The sequence below is a fragment of the Amblyraja radiata genome, chromosome 1 (assembly GCF_010909765.2).
Source record: "Amblyraja radiata isolate CabotCenter1 chromosome 1, sAmbRad1.1.pri, whole genome shotgun sequence".
NCBI classification, from domain to species: Eukaryota; Metazoa; Chordata; class Chondrichthyes; order Rajiformes; family Rajidae; genus Amblyraja; species Amblyraja radiata.
Window position 1 is genome coordinate 51,481,991 of NC_045956.1, and position 18,785 is coordinate 51,500,775.

General features: G+C 43.7%; 1 protein-coding gene across 12 annotated transcripts in view; it reads left to right on the top strand.

The window, feature by feature from the left end:
- psd3 (pleckstrin and Sec7 domain containing 3) overlaps window positions 1-18,785 on the top strand; it is a 480,227-nt gene that overhangs the window by 315,986 nt on the left and 145,456 nt on the right. For all 12 annotated transcript variants that reach the window (XM_033021839.1, XM_033021856.1, XM_033021848.1 and 9 more), the window contains 2 exons: window positions 3,335-3,447; window positions 9,840-9,898. In XM_033021839.1, the coding sequence (XP_032877730.1) occupies window positions 3,335-3,447; window positions 9,840-9,898 (172 nt within the window). The remainder of the gene's footprint in view (window positions 1-3,334; window positions 3,448-9,839; window positions 9,899-18,785) is intronic.

Below are 18,785 nucleotides of genomic sequence, written 5' to 3' on the forward strand. Positions count from 1 at the left end.
GCCGACCAAGATACACCATCCACACGAGTCCCACTGCTCTCATTTGGTCAGTATCTCTATAAAGCTTTCCAAACCACATACCTGTCCAAATGTCTTCTAAATGTTATTTTACTTCGGAGTCACGTGAGTGACTACGTGAAGACCCCACCAGTACGCATGCGTGTCATATTGTCTATCGCATTGCGTGACGACTGGCAGGATGGACGTGATTCTCCTGCCAGCAACAAACCTGAGGTAAGTTTAAAAAAAAAAACTTTTTCAGATTTTTCATCTTCTTGCAGGAACCTCCACTTAGAGGTCCTACTAAAAGTCCGGGGCAAAGTCAGGACTAGGGGGAACCCCAGTCACGAACTTCCAGGGAACCCCGGTCACGGGGATGCCTGCCCACTGACCAAGTCGCTCGGGAGACCGCAGAATGCGGGTAGCGAGCGGAGGTGGATTCGCCTTTCGAGCCGCTGGTGGTGGAGCCAGCGGCTTCATGTAGGTGGAGAACCCGCTCGGGAGACCGCGGAACGTGGGGAGCGGGCGGCGGTGGATTCGCCTTCCAAGCCGCTGGCGGTGGAACCAGCGGCTTTCAATTGGTGCCAGGGGCACCTAGAGAACCGCTCCGGAGACCGCGGAACGCGAGGAGCAGGCGACGGTGGATGTGCCTTCCGAGCCGCTGGCAGTAAAGCCAGCGGCTTCATATTGGTGCCGGTGACACCTGAAGAACCCGCTCGGAAGACCTTTGATCTGGTTCTTGATTCTCCTACCCTAGGTAAAAGACTCAGTGCATTTACTCTGTTTTCCCCTTGTGATCTTGTACATCTCTTTAAAATAACCTACCATCCTCCTGCTCTCCAAGGAATAAAGTCCTAGCCCGCCCAACCTCTGCCCATAACTCAGGCCCTGAAGCCCATGCAATATCCATGTAAATCTTCTCTGCACTCTTTCTGGTTTTGTGGGAATTAATTCAATATCTTTCAGCTCTTTGGTCTTTTTTTATTCTTTCTATACTTAGCTTGTTGCTCTTCCCCTTGTGAATGCAATACTGCATTCCTCCCTCCGAATGCAATACTGCCTTCCATTTCTCCACCTTCAGTTAGGTGGGATGGGTTGACTTGACCCCCTTTGTCAAGGAGCAGTGTAACATTTATTAAAATGTTTATTAAAATAGCCCCCTATTGTACTCCCTGTACACACATGACTGTGTGGCTAGGTTCAGCTCCAACTCAATAATTAAGTTTGCTGATGACACTGTGGTGGTGGGCCTGATCTCAGACAACGACGAGAAGGCCTACCGGGAGGAGGTGGCTGGTCTAGCACTCTGGTGCCAGGATAACAGCCTCCTCTTGAACATCAAAAAAACGAAGGAGCTGATCATGGACTTTAGGAGGGCACATCATCCGAGGACGTACACTCTATTGAGGATAAATGGGGATCCTGTGGATAGGGTGAACTGTTTTAAATATCTGGGAGTCCACATCTCCGATGATATGACATGGGCATCACACGCCTCAGCACTCGTGAGTAAGGCAAGGCAGCGTCTTTACCACCTCGGGCAATTGAGGAAATTCAGAGTGTCTCCGAGGATCCTCCAGTGCTTCTACGCAGCGGCAGTGGAAAGCATCTTGTCCGGGAACATTACCATCTGGTTTGGGAATTGCTCTGCCAAGGACAAGAAGGCTCTGCAGAGAGTAGTGCGTTCGGCTGAACGCACTATGGGAACTTCACTTGCCCCCCTGCAGGAACTATACATCAGGAGGTGCAACTCCAGAGCCAACAATATCATGAGAGACCCCTTCCACCCCTGCAATGGACTGTTCCAGCTGCTACGGTCAGGCAAACGCCTCCGTTGCCATGCGGTGAGAACAGAGAGGTTGAGAAGGAGTTTCTTCCCAGAGGCCATTCGGACTGTAAACGCCTATCTCACCAGGGACTAACTCTACTGAACGTTTTTCCTTCCATTATTTATTATGTAAAGGTATATGTATGTTATGATTGTGTTTATAGTTTGTTTGGTTGTTTGGTTGTTTGTCTTTTGCACAAAAGTCCGCGAGCATTGCCACTTTCATTTCACTGCACATCTCGTACGTGTATGTGACAAATAAACTTGACTTGACTTGACTTGACTAAAAACAGGCAGGTCAGAAAAGCCCGGCCAGAGCTCTCTCTGGTGCTCGCTTAATGTATGTAAGATTGGCCGTAATGCCTAAAACTCTTCCCAACTGCACAAGTGTCAATGGAGTGTCTCGGTTATCTAGCCCTGTCCCTGGCAGGCCATCAGTAATATCTGCACAGTACCAGAGACCCGGTTTTGATCCTGATCTCGGATGCTGTCTGTGTGGAGCTAGTATGTTCTCCCTGTGACTGCGTGGGTTTTCTCCGGGTCCTCCGGTTTCCTCTCACATTCCAAAGATGTGCAGGCTTGTAGGTTAATTGGCTTCGGTAAAATAAGTAAATTGCCCCTAGTGTTCGGATCGTGTTCCTCCCGTGTTCCAGAGATGCACAGGCTTCTGTAAATTGTCCATAGTGTGTAGGATAGAACTAGTGTACAGGTGATCGCTGGTCGGTGTAAATTTAGCGGACAGAAGAGCCTGTTTCCACGCTGTATCTCTAAAACTAAAAACTCTTGGTTTGATTATGGAGGTAGTGTGATGTGCTATCTAGTAAAGTAACCTTGTTGAGTAAAGTAACAATGAGAATTTGAAGGAAGGGCACCCTTATTCAAGTAGTTTTATTCGTAATTGGATGTGATCTTTGCCACACGTGCTTGTGCCGGCCGAGATGCTGGAGATGACACTGTGGGTGAGACCAGTACCTGAATACTGAAAGGTCAGATGGTTTTTGCAGGCAAGGACTTTAGACTTTAGAGATGCAATGCGGAAACAGGCCCTTAAGCCCTCCGAGTCCACGACGACCAGAGATCACCCCGTACATTAGCACTATCCCACACACTAGGAGCAATTTACACCAAAGGGAATTAACCTACAAAACTTTGGTAAAAACATGTATTTGGAGTGTGGGAGGAAATCAGGGCACCCGGAGAAAACCCATGCAGTCACAGGGAGAACTTACAAACTCCGTACAGACAGCACCCATGGTCAGGATCGAACCAGGGTCTTTGGCGCTGTAAGGCAGCAACTCTACCGCTGTGGCACTGTACCGCTTGGGCAAAATGCCCCTCAGATTTGATGCTTGACTTACCGTACTTGGGAGGATTCTGCTGATATTTAAAGACAAAAAAAGTTAGATTTGTTTAGTCTGCGGTGGTCTTTATTACGATTGGACATCAAATATTTATTGAGGAGCACTCGATGATTGTTCTGCTTAATGCCTTTTTATTCTGTTGCAGATTTTTCTTGAAAGCATTTGCACTAATGGGAGAGACTCAGGAACGGGAGCGGGTTCTGATCCACTTCTCCAACAGATATTATCAGTGTAACCGGTGCTCTATTCCTTCACAAGGTAGGTCTTAATGACCAGTGGTGCATGGGCAGGCAGTGTTCAGTTACTCTTTTTACTTGTGCTTTTATGATTTTAGTCTTATAATGCATTTATTGCCTATCCCTAATTACTTTTTGAGAAGGTTCCGGTGAACCTTGAATCTGTGCAGAGGAGGAGGTACTTATGGAGTGCTAATTAGGGTGGAGAGTTCTGGGGTTCTGACCTAGTAACAGGGAAGGAAGAGCAATATTGTTGTTGGTATAAGAGTGTGACATAGAAGCCAATTTGGTACATGTGCTGCTGCCAGGTTGGTGTGAACAGTTAAAACCCTCTCACCTGGAAGAAACCTATTACCCAAGAGAGACACAAAGTGTAACTCGGCAGATCAGGCAGCATCTCTGGAGTAAAAGGATGGGTGATGTTTCGGGTGGGGACCCATCTTCAGACACTAGCACTTTGTGTCTATCTTTGGTATAAACCACCATCTGCTGTTTACATAGAAACATAGAAAATAGGTGCAGGAGTAGGCCATTCGGCCCTTCGAGCCTGCACCGCCATTCAATATGATCATGGCTGATCATCCAACTCAGTATCCTGTACCTGCCTTCTCTCCATACCCCCTGATCCCTTTAGCCACAAGGGCCACATCTAACTCCCTCTTAAATATAGCCAATGAACTGGCCTCAACTACCTTCTGCGGGAGAGAATTCCACAGATTCACCACTCTCTGTGTGAAAAAAGTTTTCCTCATCTCGGTCCTAAAAGATTTCCCCTTTATCCTTAAACTGTGACCCCTTGTTCTGGACTTCCCCAACATCGGGAACAATCTTCCTGCATCTAGCCTGTCCAACCCCTTAAGAATTTTGTACGTTTCTATGAGATCCCCCCACAATCTTCTAAATTCTAGCGAGTACAAACCGAGTCTATCCAGTCTTTCTTCATATGAAAGTCCTGACACCCCAGGAATCAGTCTGGTGAACCTTCTCTGTACTCCCTCTATGGCAAGAATGTCTTTCCTCAGATTAGGAGACCAAAACTGTACGCAATACTCCAGGTGTGGTCTCACCAAGACCCTGTACAACTGCAGTAGAACCTCCCTGCTCCTATACTCAAATCCTTTTGCTATGAATGCTAACATACCATTCGCCTTCTTCACTGCCTGCTGCACCTGCATGCCTACTTTTAATGACTGGTGTACCATGACACCCAGGTCTCGTTGCATCTCCCCCTTTCCTAATCGGCCACCATTCAGATAATAATCTACTTTCCTGTTTTTGCCACCAAAGTGGATAACCTCACATTTATCCACATTATACTGCATTTGCCCACTCACCCAGCCTATCCAAGTCACCTTGCAGCCTCCTAGCATCCTCCTCACAGCTAACACTGCCCCCCAGCTTCGTGTCATCCGCAAACTTGGAGATGTTGCATTCAATTCCCTCGTCCAAATCATTAATATATATCGTAAATAGCTGGGGTCCCAGAACTGAGCCTTCCGGTACCCCACTAGTCACTGCCTGCCATTGTGAAAAGGACCCGTTTACTCCTACTCTTTGCTTCCTGTCTGCCAGCCAGTTCTCTATCCACATCAATACTGAACCCCCAATACCATATGCTTTAAGTTTGTAAACTAATCTCTTATGTGGGACCTTGTCGAAAGCCTTCTGAAAGTCCAGATATAACACATCCACTGGTTCTCCCTTATCCACTCTACTAGTTACATCCTCGAAAAATTCTATAAGATTCGTCAGACATGGTTTACCTTTCATAAATCCATGCTGACTTTGTCCAATGATTTCACCACTTTCCAAATGTGCTGCTATCCCATCTTTAATAACTAATTCTAGCAGTTTTGTTGGTATTCAACATATTACCTGCCAGGCTTTGTCCTTCCCCTCATCTCTTCCAGCTTTCATCTCCTCTTCCCCCTCCCCCTACGCCCTACAGTCAGTCTGAGGAAGGATCTCAACCCGAAATGTCACCTATCCATGCTCTGCAAAGGTGCTGTCTGACCCGTTGAGTTACTCCAGCACTTTATGTCTCGGTTTAGTCATAGTTTCCTTTAGCACTAAATGTCTTGCTGCCCACTTCAAAGAGTGGTCAAGAATCGACAACATCACTGTAGATGTGGATTAGGATAGACAAAATAAGGATGTAACATTTCTACCCTCTGCAGAAACCTGGTAAACCATATTAGTCTTTACAATAGTCTGGTAGTAGACTAGACATTTTCTTTCATTCTGCTCCTGCCACGAGGTTTGAGTTTCTGGATTGTTGTCATAGACCACGTGGACAACTACAGTGAAACTTTCATAATCTGCCATCCAATCATTCTGACAGTTTTAGGCATTGGAGTTTTTTTTTTCTTCATGTTATAGTTTTTTCCTTCAGGCAAGAGACATTTAAACAGCTCACTTACCTAGACACAGAGTGAGAATTTTGAACACAACATTTTGTCCACCTGCATAGCCAAAACCATAGAGCATGGAAACTGGCCCTTTGGCCCAAATTGCCCATGCTGACTAAGATGCCCCATCTATACTAGTCCCACGTGCCCTCGTTTAGCCCACATCCCTCTAAACCTTTCCTATCCATATACTTGTCCAAATGTATTTTAAATGTAGTTAAGGGGCTGTCCCACTTGAGTGACCTAATTAGCGAGTTTAGAAGAGTTTGAAAAAATGACATGTTGAAGACCTCCTTCGACTATGTTGAAGACCAGCTATGACTAGCTACGACTAACTTCGGGAAAATTGGACACCGAATAGTGGAGAGTGAAGACGACCTCCTTCGATCTCCTTCGACCTCCCTTCGACTATGATGAAGACTATCTATTACTACCTTCGACTACCCTCGATTACCTACGACTAATATGCCGACCTACTACGACTAAACCTACGAGTAAAAAAAGTATTTATTTTTTTCCATGGCGACCTTTTTTTACTCGCGGGCATTTTTGAACATATTGAAAAAAACGGTGCGACCTAGCTGAGGCCTAGAGTACGTGGAGACCACTCTTAAGCTTGAAGGAGAGTTACGAAGACCTCCTACAACCTCGTGTCGACCATGCTGCGAATATGAATCTTGGGCAAACTCGCCAGAACTTGCGGATTAGGTCGCCAAGTGGGACAGGCCCTTTAGAGTACTTGCGCTCTCCAGTGTCCAAACCAGCCAGCCATTCTGCTTATTTAACCTGGTGCATTCTAATTCTCAGTGGCCTTGACTTGACTGGGCAGGTCAAATCTGCTAATGATGTTCAGGTAAACCCCACCGGTTGAAACAATTGCTTTGAAGGGTTTATTTTTCAGTTGATTTTCACACCGAGGGTGGTGTGTGTATATGGAATGAGATGACAGAGGCAGTGGTAGAGGCGGGTCCAATTACAACATATAAAAGACATTTAGATCCGTGCATGATTAGGAATGGTTTGGAAGGATGTAGCCCTGGCATAGGCAAGTGAGATTGTCTTGGTTAGCCAACTTGGTCAGCTTGGATGAGTTGGACTGAAGGGCCGCTTTCTCTGCTGTAGAGCTCTCTCTGTTTAGCAGATGTGTGCCTCAGCATTTTATTTCTGTGAAACTCAAATAATAGGAAGCTGACAAGGTGAATAATGCTGCTGCATGAAAGAACGGAACTTAATATTATTTGACATTTAAATTTTATGCCTTCTCCACTCTGCCACGTTTATTGTGTGATAAAGGATACTGGAATCTGGAGATATTTTCACAAATAAGACTGCTGCTCTTTTGTTTAAATGAGTTTATTGTCACTTATACTGTGGTACAGTGAAAATCTTTTTGTTGCGTGCTAAAAATCAGTGCAAAGACTATGATTACCATCAAGGCATCCACAGTGTACGGACACATGATAAAGGGAATAGTGTTCAGTGCTTGGTAAAGTCCGATTAAAGATAGTCCAAGGGTCTTCAATGAGGTGGATAGTAGCTGAGGGCTGCTCTCTAATTGTTGGTAGGAAGGTTCAGTTGCCTGACAACAGTTGGGAAGAAACTGCCTCTGAATCTGGAGGTGTGTGTTTTCACACTTCTAGACCTGTAGTTTGCAATTCCAGAAAATCGTTCAACGATTGAGCTTTTAGCTGGAAGACAGCATGTTAGGAACTGTAGTAAGAGTAGTTTGACTCAATGGTTCCAAAAGCTCTCATCGTTGGATACATTCCTCATCTTGTGCGGTTCTAGTGTACACTAATTGATCAAGCATGTCTCTTGTGGCACCAGGCCACTGTCTGCCGGATACATTACATCCATCAGTATTTTGTTCCTATGCAGAAAGGTGGCTGCGTTTAAAAATAATACAGGAGTGTAAAAGTGAGCATTAGTCAATAGCTTCCCTTCCTCCTGGTCTGTTGTTGCCTGCTGCTTTGTAGTTTCCCAAAATGTTTTGATTAATATTTGACTGCAAGAATACTGTCAAAATAAGATGTGACTCAATGACAAAACCCTTCTCTAGGTGAGAAATACCTGCTTTTCCCAGCTAGTTCTAATGCAATTATTTCTTATTACTGTAGAAATGTTAATTTTGACATGAAATAGAATACTGAATTGAGTTTTCTGGGTATTATTGGCTGAATTTAGTGCATTTATTACAATCGATTTTGACACACAAAATTCTGCAGTTCAGTTTTTCTTGTGTCTAAAATGTTCAGTTACATTTTTAATAATTTTCCAATTGATTGTTTCTGTCAAATTGGGAATCTCTAAATAAATGGATTAAATGTAACCTTGTGCAAGTGATTTGGTGTTTGCAGTATCATTATCTAATTTTACTTGGAATAAGTAGTAATTTTATTGCCCCAGTTTATATCTGGTGATTAGTTTTAGATATACATTATGGAAACAGACCGTTTGGCCCACCAAGTCCATGCTGACCTTCCATCACCCATTCACACTAGTTCTATGTTATCCCACTTTCTCATCCACTTCCTACAAACTGGGGGCAATTTTTACAGAGGTCATTTAACCTGTAAACCTGCACATCTTTGGGATGCGGGAGGATGTGCTGACGTTGGAGAGGATCCAGCGAAGGATCAGGAGAATGATCCCAGGAATGATTGGGTTAATAAGATGGGCATTTGATGGCACTTGGCCTGTGCTCGCTAGAGTTGGGGGAACCTCATTAAATCTTACTGGATAGTGAAAGACCTGGTTGGTGTGGATGTAGAGAGGATGTTTCCACTAGTGGGAGAATCTAAAACCAGAGGGCACAGCCTCCAAATAAAAGGATGTACCTTTAGAAAGGAGATGAAGATAAATGTATTTAGTCAGACGGTGGTTAATTTGTGGAATTCATTACCACAGAAGGCTGTGGAGTCTGTCAGTGGAAAATTTTAAGACGGAGTTTGACAGATTCATGATTAGTACGGTATCAGAGGTTATGGGGAGAAGGCAGGAGAATGGGATTGAGAGGGAAAGATAGATCAGCCATGATTGAATGGCAGAGTAGACTTGGTGGGCTGAATGGCCTAATTCTGCTCCCATAAGTTATGAAACTGGAGCAGTTGGAGGAAATCGAGATTGTGCAAACTCTGCACAGACAGCACCCGAGATCAGGATTGAATCTAGGGTCTCCAGCGCTGTGAGGCAGTAACTCTACCTGCTGCATCATGGCAAATGGCAAATATACACTCTTCAATCTCTTAGGCCGGTTAAATGTTGAGTCCTGTAAATGGTTTGAATGATATTCATTAATTCTGCTGTTGAGGTTGAGTTTTCACTTGGAAAGGTTCCAAAGTGGTGTTAGTGAATCCCTTGTGAGATGTTGGACGATCTCAGCCCAAAGCCGTTCCGTTCTTGACCTCCTCTGATTTTACCTGGAGAAAGGAGGTGTAAAGGATGGAAATGTAGATAACATCATGGGCGAATGGGTGCTGTAAGCCAATCAATGTTGTATGTTACAAGATTTCTGCACCCACTACTCTTTCGGACAAATTTGGTTGGTGCTGCAGGTGTTTAGTTTAGAGATGCAGTGTGGAAACAGGCCCTTCAGCCCACCGAGTTCACCCCGACCATCGGCCCCTGTACACAAGTCCTATGTTATCCCACTTTCCCATCCTACACACTGGGGCAATTTACGGAAGTCAATAAACCTGCAAACCTGCACGTCTTTGGAACGTGGGAGGGAACGGGAGCACCATGTGGAAACGCACACAATCACAGGGAGAACATACAAACTCTACACAGCACCCCAGGTCAGGATTGAGCCTGGGTCTCTGCTGTTGTGAGACAGCAACTCTACCGCTGATCCACTGTGCCGTCCCATAAACAATATGTGCATAAACAATATCTCAGTTCATTAGTTGGTTGACATGTTTAATCAAACAAGATTTGTCGGGTTATGGAACAAGAACTGCTTTGCCAATGGCTGAACACTCACTCAAGCCTTTCCGTCCTTTTACAGATGGAGTCCATTGCCTTACTTGTGCACTGATGTTATTGAATACAGACCTCCATGGCCATGTAAGTATTTGAATCCATTATTGTGTATGCAATCTGAACCGATAGTTAGATAGTAAAGGTAGAGAGTTTAAATTATAATGGATGACTTTATACATTATAGGGACGAAAAAATGATATTTAGTTATAGAGTCACAAAACAGGCCTTTCGGCCCAACTTGCCCATGCCAACCAAGATCCCCCTTCTATGCTAATCCCACCTGCCCGCATTTGGCACATATGTTCAGAGTTACATCTGAATGTGGGGTTATCCACTTCAATGGCAAAAACAGAAGGCAGTTTATTATCTGAATGGTGTCAAGTTGGGAAAAGGGGAAGTACAACAAGATCTGAGGGTCCTTGTTCATCAGTCACTGAAAGTAAGCATGCAGGCACAGCAGGCAGTGAAGAAAGCTGAAGGCATGTTGGCCTTCATAACAAGAGGAGTTGAATATAGGAGCAAAAAGGTCCTTCTGCAGTTGTACAGGGCCTTAGTGAGACCACACAGAGTATTGTGTGCAGTTTTGTTCTCCAAATTTGAGGAAGGACATTCTTGCTATAGAGGGAGTGCAGCGTAGGCTTACAAAGTTAATTCCTGGGATGGCGGGACTGTCATATGTTGATAGAATGGAGTGGCTGGGTTTGTATATTCTGGAATGTAGAAGGATGAGAGCGGATCTTATTGAAACATAAAAGATTATTAAAGGTTTGAACACGCTAGAGGCAGGAAACATGTTCCCGATGTTGGGGGAATCGAGAACCAGGGGCCACAGTTTAAGAATATGGGGTAGGCCATTTAGAACGGAGATGAGGAAAAACTTTTTCACCCAGAGAGTTGTAAATCTATGGAATTCTCTGCCTCAGAAGGCAGTGGAGGTCAATTCTCTGGATACTTTCAAAAGAGCAAGAGAGAGCTCTTAAAGATAGCTGAGTCAGGGGATATGGGGAGAAGGCAGGAACGGGTTACTGACTGTGGATGATCAGTCATGATCATATTGAATGGCGGTGCTGGCTCGAAATGCCAAATGGCTACTGCTGCACCTATTGTCTATCCCTCTAAACCTTTCTGATCCTATCCATATGTCTTTTAAATGTTGTTATAGTACCAACTACCTCCCCTGGCAAAGTCGTAAAAAGCTGGAGTAACTCAGCAGGTCTGGCAGCATCCCTGAAGAACATGGATTTGAGACTTTTCGCGTTGGGACTCTTCTTCATTCTGAAGAAGATTCAAGATCTGAAACTGCCCCTGTACATGTTCTTCATGGATGCTGCCAGGCCTGCTAAGTTACTCTGTGTTTAAGAAGGAACTGCAGATGCTGGAAAATTGAAGGTAGACAAAAGTGCTGGAGAAACTCAGCGGGTGAGGCAGCATCTATGGAGCGAAGGAAATAGGAAACGTTGCCTATTTCTTTCGCTCAATGGATGCTGCCTCACCCGCTGAGTTTCTCCAGCATTTTTGCCTACCTGCTAAGTTACTTGTGTTTCTTTCTCTTTCCTTACTAACCAGCATTTGCAGGTCCTTGTTTCTACTTCCCCTGGCAGCTTGTTCCATATATCTATCACCCTTTGTGTGGAAAAGTTGCTCCTCCCCTATTAAATCTTTCCCCTCTCACCTTCAACCAATGTCCTCTGGTTACTGAGTCACGTACTCTTAGTTAGGTTTATTGTCACGTGTACCGAGGTACAGTGCAAAGCGTTTGTTGCGTGCGTGCTAACCAGTCATCGGAAAGCCGATGCGTGGTTACAATGAGCTATCCACAGTGCACAGATACATGATAAAGGGAATAACCTTTATTCCCTTTAACTCTCCAGTTGTTGATAGGATGATTCATTTGCCTGATAACAGCTGGAAATAAACTGTCCCTGAATCTTACTCTGGGAAAAAGATACTGTGCATCAACCCTATCTATTCCCCTCATGATTTTATAATCCCCTCATATTTAATAATATTGAATCCGCAAAGTGTTGCCTATTAGGATTAATAATTTCCTAATTTGATTCTAATGTGTAGTTCTATATTTAGAATGCAGTCTTCACGCTTAATTTGCCTAAATTGAATCAAATTGCTTTGCCATCCATGGTCGTCATAATATTTCCTCAGAATTGCTAGTTCAGTTTACAGTGCACGCTGTGAAGGAATCCAGCAACATATTTATTTATTCACTTTGTCCCAGATCCGTCAACGTGGTTATCAGCAAATATTGTTACTAAAATGAATTCTGTTCACAGTTGACTGATTTGGATTGAGAGTCATTGCTGTCAATCTAATCTTGTCTTTGCCTGATTTAATAACATCATTGCTTTTTGCACTTTTTTTAGACCACTCAATCATATGATTGTCGAATTAATTTATTCACCATCTTTCTTCATAAAGATTCTGCTCCTTCACGTATCTCACCCATGCTTCCAGAATTATTATTTTTGTGTGTAATGTGCCAGAGTCATTAGCAAACACTGTTGACAGGGAATGGGGTTGTTTTTTTTTCAACTTGGAATAAATATTACAAAGAGTGCATTCTTCCACTTCATGAAGAAAAATCTATGGACTCTTTTGAACTTGTGCAGTCATTATATTTGCTGTACAATTGACTGCTGTGCAATTTGCAACGCCAATGCATAACCGGATAGGCGATGTAAATGTATTTGGTATAAATAGCACACTATCAATCGTATTACATTGGGGAAAAGACAGTGCAAGAGTACAGAGCATCAGACCACCCTTATTGTTAATGTCTGTTGAATCTCTGCTCTCGTTAAATAGCTTCGGCGTTTCGACCTTGGCTCAGGTAGGAAACAAGATATTTAGTAAATGGATTCAACATTCACAGACCATGCACAGTTTGTAAATTAATTTATCGCACTGGTTTTAAGTTCTCGTTCTCACTTGGGATCCTGTCACAGGCATTGCAAGAATTGTATCAGACTGTGGATGAACAGCACTTTGTATTAACAGCATTCTTGATTCTATTGGTGTCACACAGTTGGAGCTTTAGACCCTCTTAAAACAAGGATGTGAATGTGATTAATTCAAGATGGATTTGGGCCCCCTTATAATTCAAAAGGCTTCTATCTCCATTGCTAGTCAAAGAGACAAGGAACTGCAGATGTTGGTTTGCAAAAAAAGACACAAAGTGACGTTTTGGGTCAGGACCCATCTTCAGATGATTGCAGGAAGAAAGCTAGGGCAGGACTTCTCCTTTATCTTCCCCTTCCACCTATATTCTTCTGTCTTCACATTTCGTGCCCTTTCTATCCTTATTGGCTTATCTCACACCCTTTTTTGTCTTTTCATCTCTAGCCTTAGTCCAACCACCTGTCTATCAAACCCCATCTCCTGTATCCACCCATCACTTACTGGACTTTAACCCCTCTTCCACTAACTCCATCAACACTTCACGTTGCTTCGGCAAGGCCACCAGCATAATCAAGGATGTCTCATCTTGGTCACCCCTTCTCGGGCAAGAGGTACAGAAGTGTGAAAACACGCACCTCCAGATTCAGGGACAGTTTATTCCCTGCTATTATCAGACAATTGAACCATTCTATCACCAACTAGAGAGCAGTCCTCATCTACCATCCACCTCAATGAAAACCCTCAGACTGTCTTTAATCGGACTTTACTACACATTATTTTGCAATAACCAATATTCCCTTTATCATGTATCTGTACACTGTGGACAGCTCAATAGTAACCATGTGTAGTCTCTCCACTGACTGGTTAGCACGCAACAAAAAGCTTTTCACTGTACCTTGTTACATGTGACAATTGACTAAACTAACCTGAAATGAGAGATTGACACTAAGGTCTGAGATTTTTTTCCTACTCTAATTTTTGTGTGGATCTGGCAGGGCTGGTGTGATCCTCATTGAAGAAAATCAAGTCTGGTCACATGTGTAGGAAGGAACGGCAGATGCTGTTTTACACAAAGCTGGAGTAATTAAGGATCAGGCAGCATCTCTGGAGAAAAGGAATAGGTGATGTTTCGCGTTGAGACCTTTCATCACACTGTCTGTATCACCTGCCGCACAGACGACAATGAAGCATTGTAGGCTCTACCCTTCCTTGGCCCTTGTTGCTTTTTGCATATCTTTCATGCATTTGTTTTATGTACCTTCTATATCTCTTGTTTCCCTTTCCTTGTCTGAAGAAGGATCTCGACCCGAAATGTCACTATTCCGAATACTCTGTCACATATTTGTTTGCAAATAGAATAAAATACCTTGACATGAGCAATGCGATTTTGTATCGGAATTGTATGCTTGTCAGCACCTTGCCCTTTGACATGAACCCACAACCCTAGAAAACCAAATCAGCCTTATTTACCTTGTGAATGAACAGGGCTGTTGTATTGCAGTTGTTCACCTCTATCCACGTGTCATTGCTGCAGGCAAAAATTAGAGTAAAGCATCTTTACTGCAACAGAATTTTCAACCCCCTTTTCATTTCATTTTATCAAAGAGAATTTGTTGTCATAAAGTAACTGCAGCTGCTTCAGGTGTAGTTGATCAGTAGTGCCTACAGATGGCACCACTTCCCCACCGCAGAGGAAATGGGACAGAAAGTTTCTTCTGCAGTTGTATAGGGCTCTGGTGAGACCACATCTAGAGTATTGTGTACTGTTTTGGTCTCCTAATTTGAGGAAGGACATCCTTGTGGACTCATCACCCACACCAAATCCTGGCACCACATCACTCCAGTCCTCAAACAACTTCACTGGCTTCCCATCTCCCACCGGATCACCTACAAAATCCTGGTCCTCACCTACAAAGCCCTCCACCATCTGGCCCCCCCATATCTCACTGACCTCCTCTCCCCCTACCAACCCTCACGGTCCCTCAGATCCACATCAGCCGGTCTCCTCTCCATCCACAAATCCAACCTCCGCAGTTTTGGGGACAGAGCCTTCTCCAGGGCAGCTCCCAGGCTCTGGAACTCCCTCCCCCAACTGATCCGCAATTCTGAGTCCCTCACCATCTTCCAGTCCCGCCTCAAGACCCATCTCTTCACCTCTGCCTATCCTTAGCCCCACGTCCCCCTCCCTTTTCATCTGTGCTTGAATTGTTGCTCATTTTTTGGTTTGTTTTGTTTTTGTTTTTGTTTTTTGCCTTGCCTTGTAAAGCGACTGAGTCCCTGAAAAGCGCTATATAAATTCAATTTATTATTATTATTATTGTGATTGAGGCAATGCAGCGTAGGTTCACGAGATTGATCCCTGGGATGGCGGGACTGTCATATGAGGAAAGATTGAAAAGACTAGGCTTGTATTCACTGGAGTTTAGAAGGATGAGGGGGATCTTATAGAAACATATAAAATTATAAAAGGACTGGACAAGCTAGATGCAGGAAAAATGTTCCCAATGTTGGGCGAGTCCAGAACCAGGGGCCACAGTCTTAGAATAAAGGGGAGGTCATTTAAGACTGAGGTGAGAAAAAACTTTTTCTCCCAGAGAGTTGTGAATTTATAGAATTCCCTGCCACAGAGGGCAGTGGAGGCCAAATCACTGGATGGATTTAAGAGAGAGTTAGATAGAGCTCTAGGGGCTAGTGGAGTCAAGGGATATGGGGAGAAGGCAGGCACAGGTTATTGATAGGGGACGATCAGCCATGATCACAATGAATGGCGGTGCTGGCTCGAAGGGCCTCCTCCTGCACCTATTTTCTATGTTTCAAAGTGCTAGCTGGCATAACTCAGCGGGCCAGGCAGCATCTCTGGAAACTTGGATAGGTGACGTTTCGGGATTCTTCTTCAGATTGATTGTAGGGGGGGGGGGGGGTGGGGGGAGTGGGACGGAGAAAGGAGGGGCAGGACAAAGCCTGGCAGGTAATAGGTGGAAGGTACACAAACATGCTGGAGAAACTCAGCGGGTGCAGCAGCATCTATGGAGCGAAGGAAATAGGTGAGGTTTCGGGCCGAAACCCTTCTTCGTCTGAAGAAGGGTTTCGGCCCGAAACCTCACCTATTTCCTTCGCTCCATAGATGCTGCTGCACCCGCTGAGTTTCTCCAGCATTTTTGTGTACCTTCGATTTTCCAGCATCTGCAGTTCCTTCTTGAACACAGGTAATAGGTGGATATGGATGCTGGGAGGGATGGGGTTTGATAGGCAGATGGTTGGACAGGCCAGAGATGTAAAGATAGAATGTTATTGTGATAGAATGTAAAATGCCAGAGATATAAAGACAGATGGTATGAGACAAAAGTTTTGAAGAGTTTGGATTCTTTGCTAAGTCTAACCACTGCAATGCTGGGAATCTTACCTAGAGGGCAGCACAGTAATGCAGCAGTAGACTTGCTGCCATACAGCACCAGGGTCCCGGATTTGTTTCTGACTATGAGATGGTGTCTGTACGGAGTTTGTACATACTCCCCGTGACTGTGTGGGTTTTCTCCAGGTCCTTAGTGGTGGGATGCTCGCTAGAGAGGCAGGCAGGAGATTCTGTGGCAGCAATCAAGACTCGAGGATGGCCTAATTTGAGGAAGGACATTCTTGCTATTGAGGGAGTGCAGCGTAGGTTCACATGGTTAATTCCCGGGTAGGCGGGACTGTCATATGATGAAAGAATGAGTAACTGGGCTTGTATTCACTGAAATTTAGATGGATGAGAGGGGATCTTATTAAGGGATTGGACAAGCTAGATGCAGGAAACATGTTCCCGATGTTGGGGGAGTCCAGAACCAGGGGCCGTTTAAGTCCAGAACCGTTTAAGAATAAGGGGTAGGCCATTTAGAACTGAGATGAAGAAAATCTTTTTTCACCCAGAGAGTGGTGAATTTGTGGCATTCTCTGCCTCAGAAGGCAGTGGTGGCAGATTCACTGGATACATTCATAAGAGAGTTATATAGAGCTCTTAGGGCTAGTGGAATCAAGGGATATGTGGAGAAGGCAGGAATGGGGTACTGATAGTGGATGATCAGCCATGATCACAATGAATGGCAGTGCTGGCTCGAAGGGCCGAATGGCCTACTCCTGCACTTATTGTCTATGTATCTATGTCTGTTGCCTTCCTGGTTGCAGGGTCCAGGACGGGTGGGAACCTTTTCATGTTGAAATGCCGCATCAAGTTAGCTGTAATCTAATAAGGCCGCATCCAAGAAACTTCAATTAGATATACTTCAAAATGTACATTATTTTGTAAAAATCTAACTACTATGTACTACCTTCAAGAAAATGAAAAAAATGTTAATTCTAAAGTTAACAAATCTTTTAATGACTTTGTTGTGACTGCTTTTTGTGGGAAAGCATTTGAATATTTGGTTGTAACATGGAGGTACGCAGTTTCAGCTGATCTTCTAGATGGGTATCCGTCATTTGTGACCTTAAGGGCATCTTGATTTGGGTTAGGTAGGAGAATGTAGATTTGCAGCAATAAGTGGTTGAAAAGTAAGAAAGCATTTTTCTTGCATGTTGCCGAAGACGTGGGTATTCTACTGCATTTTTCCATATTTCAATCAGATCTTTCTTAAGGACCTGTCCCATATGGGCGACCTAATCCACGAGTTCTGGTGTGTTTGCCCTCGACTCATATTTGCAGCATGGTCACCACGAGGTCGTAGGAGGTCTTCGTAACTCTCCTTCATGCTCGCGAGTGGTCTCCGCGTACTCGAGGCCTCAGCTAGGTCGCGGCATTTTTTCAATATGTTAAAAAATGCCCGTGAGTAAAAAAAGTCGCCAATGAAAAAAAAAGCTACTTTTTTTACTCCAAGGTTTAGTTGTAGTAGGTCGGCATGTTAGTCATAGGTAATCGAGGGTCGTCGAAGGTAGTCGTAGATAGTCTTCATCACAGTCGAAGGGAGGTCGAAGGAGGTCATCTTCACTCTCCACTATTCGGTGTCCAATTTTCCCGAAGTTAGTCGTAACTAGTCGAAGCTGGTCTTCAACATGGTCGAAAGAGGTCTTCAACATGTCATTTTTTCAAACTCTTCTAAACTCACCAATTAGGTCACCCAAGTGGGACAGTCCCTTTAGCGTCAAATAAGGACTTTAAAATGTCATCTTCTGAGAGTTCATCAATTCCATCTGTAGTTCTTTAGGAGTCTTGGAGACGTGAGGTTGAAATGCTAATTTGAGTGTGATGTCATGATTCTCAAATTCAGTGAACCTTTCATTGTATTCTTTGATAAGTCTATAACAGCTGCGTATTCTTCAAATGATTCGCATGAATCCTCCTGCTCATCAATGACCTTCGCTAACGGGAAAAAATTAATCCGAAATTTCATTTCGAAGAACAGTTTTGAAAAAAGGATAGCTTTTTTAGAAATGCTTGAGTATTTGCCACATCATATATAGACTTAGTTTTACCTTGCAAAGAAACATTCAAGTCATTTTGCAATGACATGATATCACACAGAAATGCAGTATTTCTATAGAAATCTTCTTTCAATAATTTACATTGCTGATTCTGTTCTTCATGAAATTTAATTATCTGTTCTCGCAAAGATAAAACCTAATACACTTTACAATGATATGGCAAATCCACACTGAATGCCTCATCGTCCAACTTTAGCATATTATGAAACTGGCAATGCAGTGTTGCATTTGCACGAATATAGTTAACAATACTTATAACTTGTTTCAAAGTGTCACTTAATATAGTAGATTTAGCACAGAGGTAAAACTAAGTCTATTTATGATGTGGCAAAAAATTCAAGCATTTGCTGATGTGAGATACAATGCAAAGAAATGATAGCATCTGGATCTGATAATACCTTTTTTATCTGGGCAATAAACCCTTCATGTTTTTCTGTCATGGAAGGTGCACCGTCTGTACATACACTCACTAAATTAACCAAATCCAGTCCAACTTCACAACATTTATATTGAAAGTTGTTGAAGAAATCTATTCCTTGTGTTCTACCCATAAGAGTGCCCAAAGCGAGTAACTCTTCGTAGCAAAGAAAATCTTCTGTTATG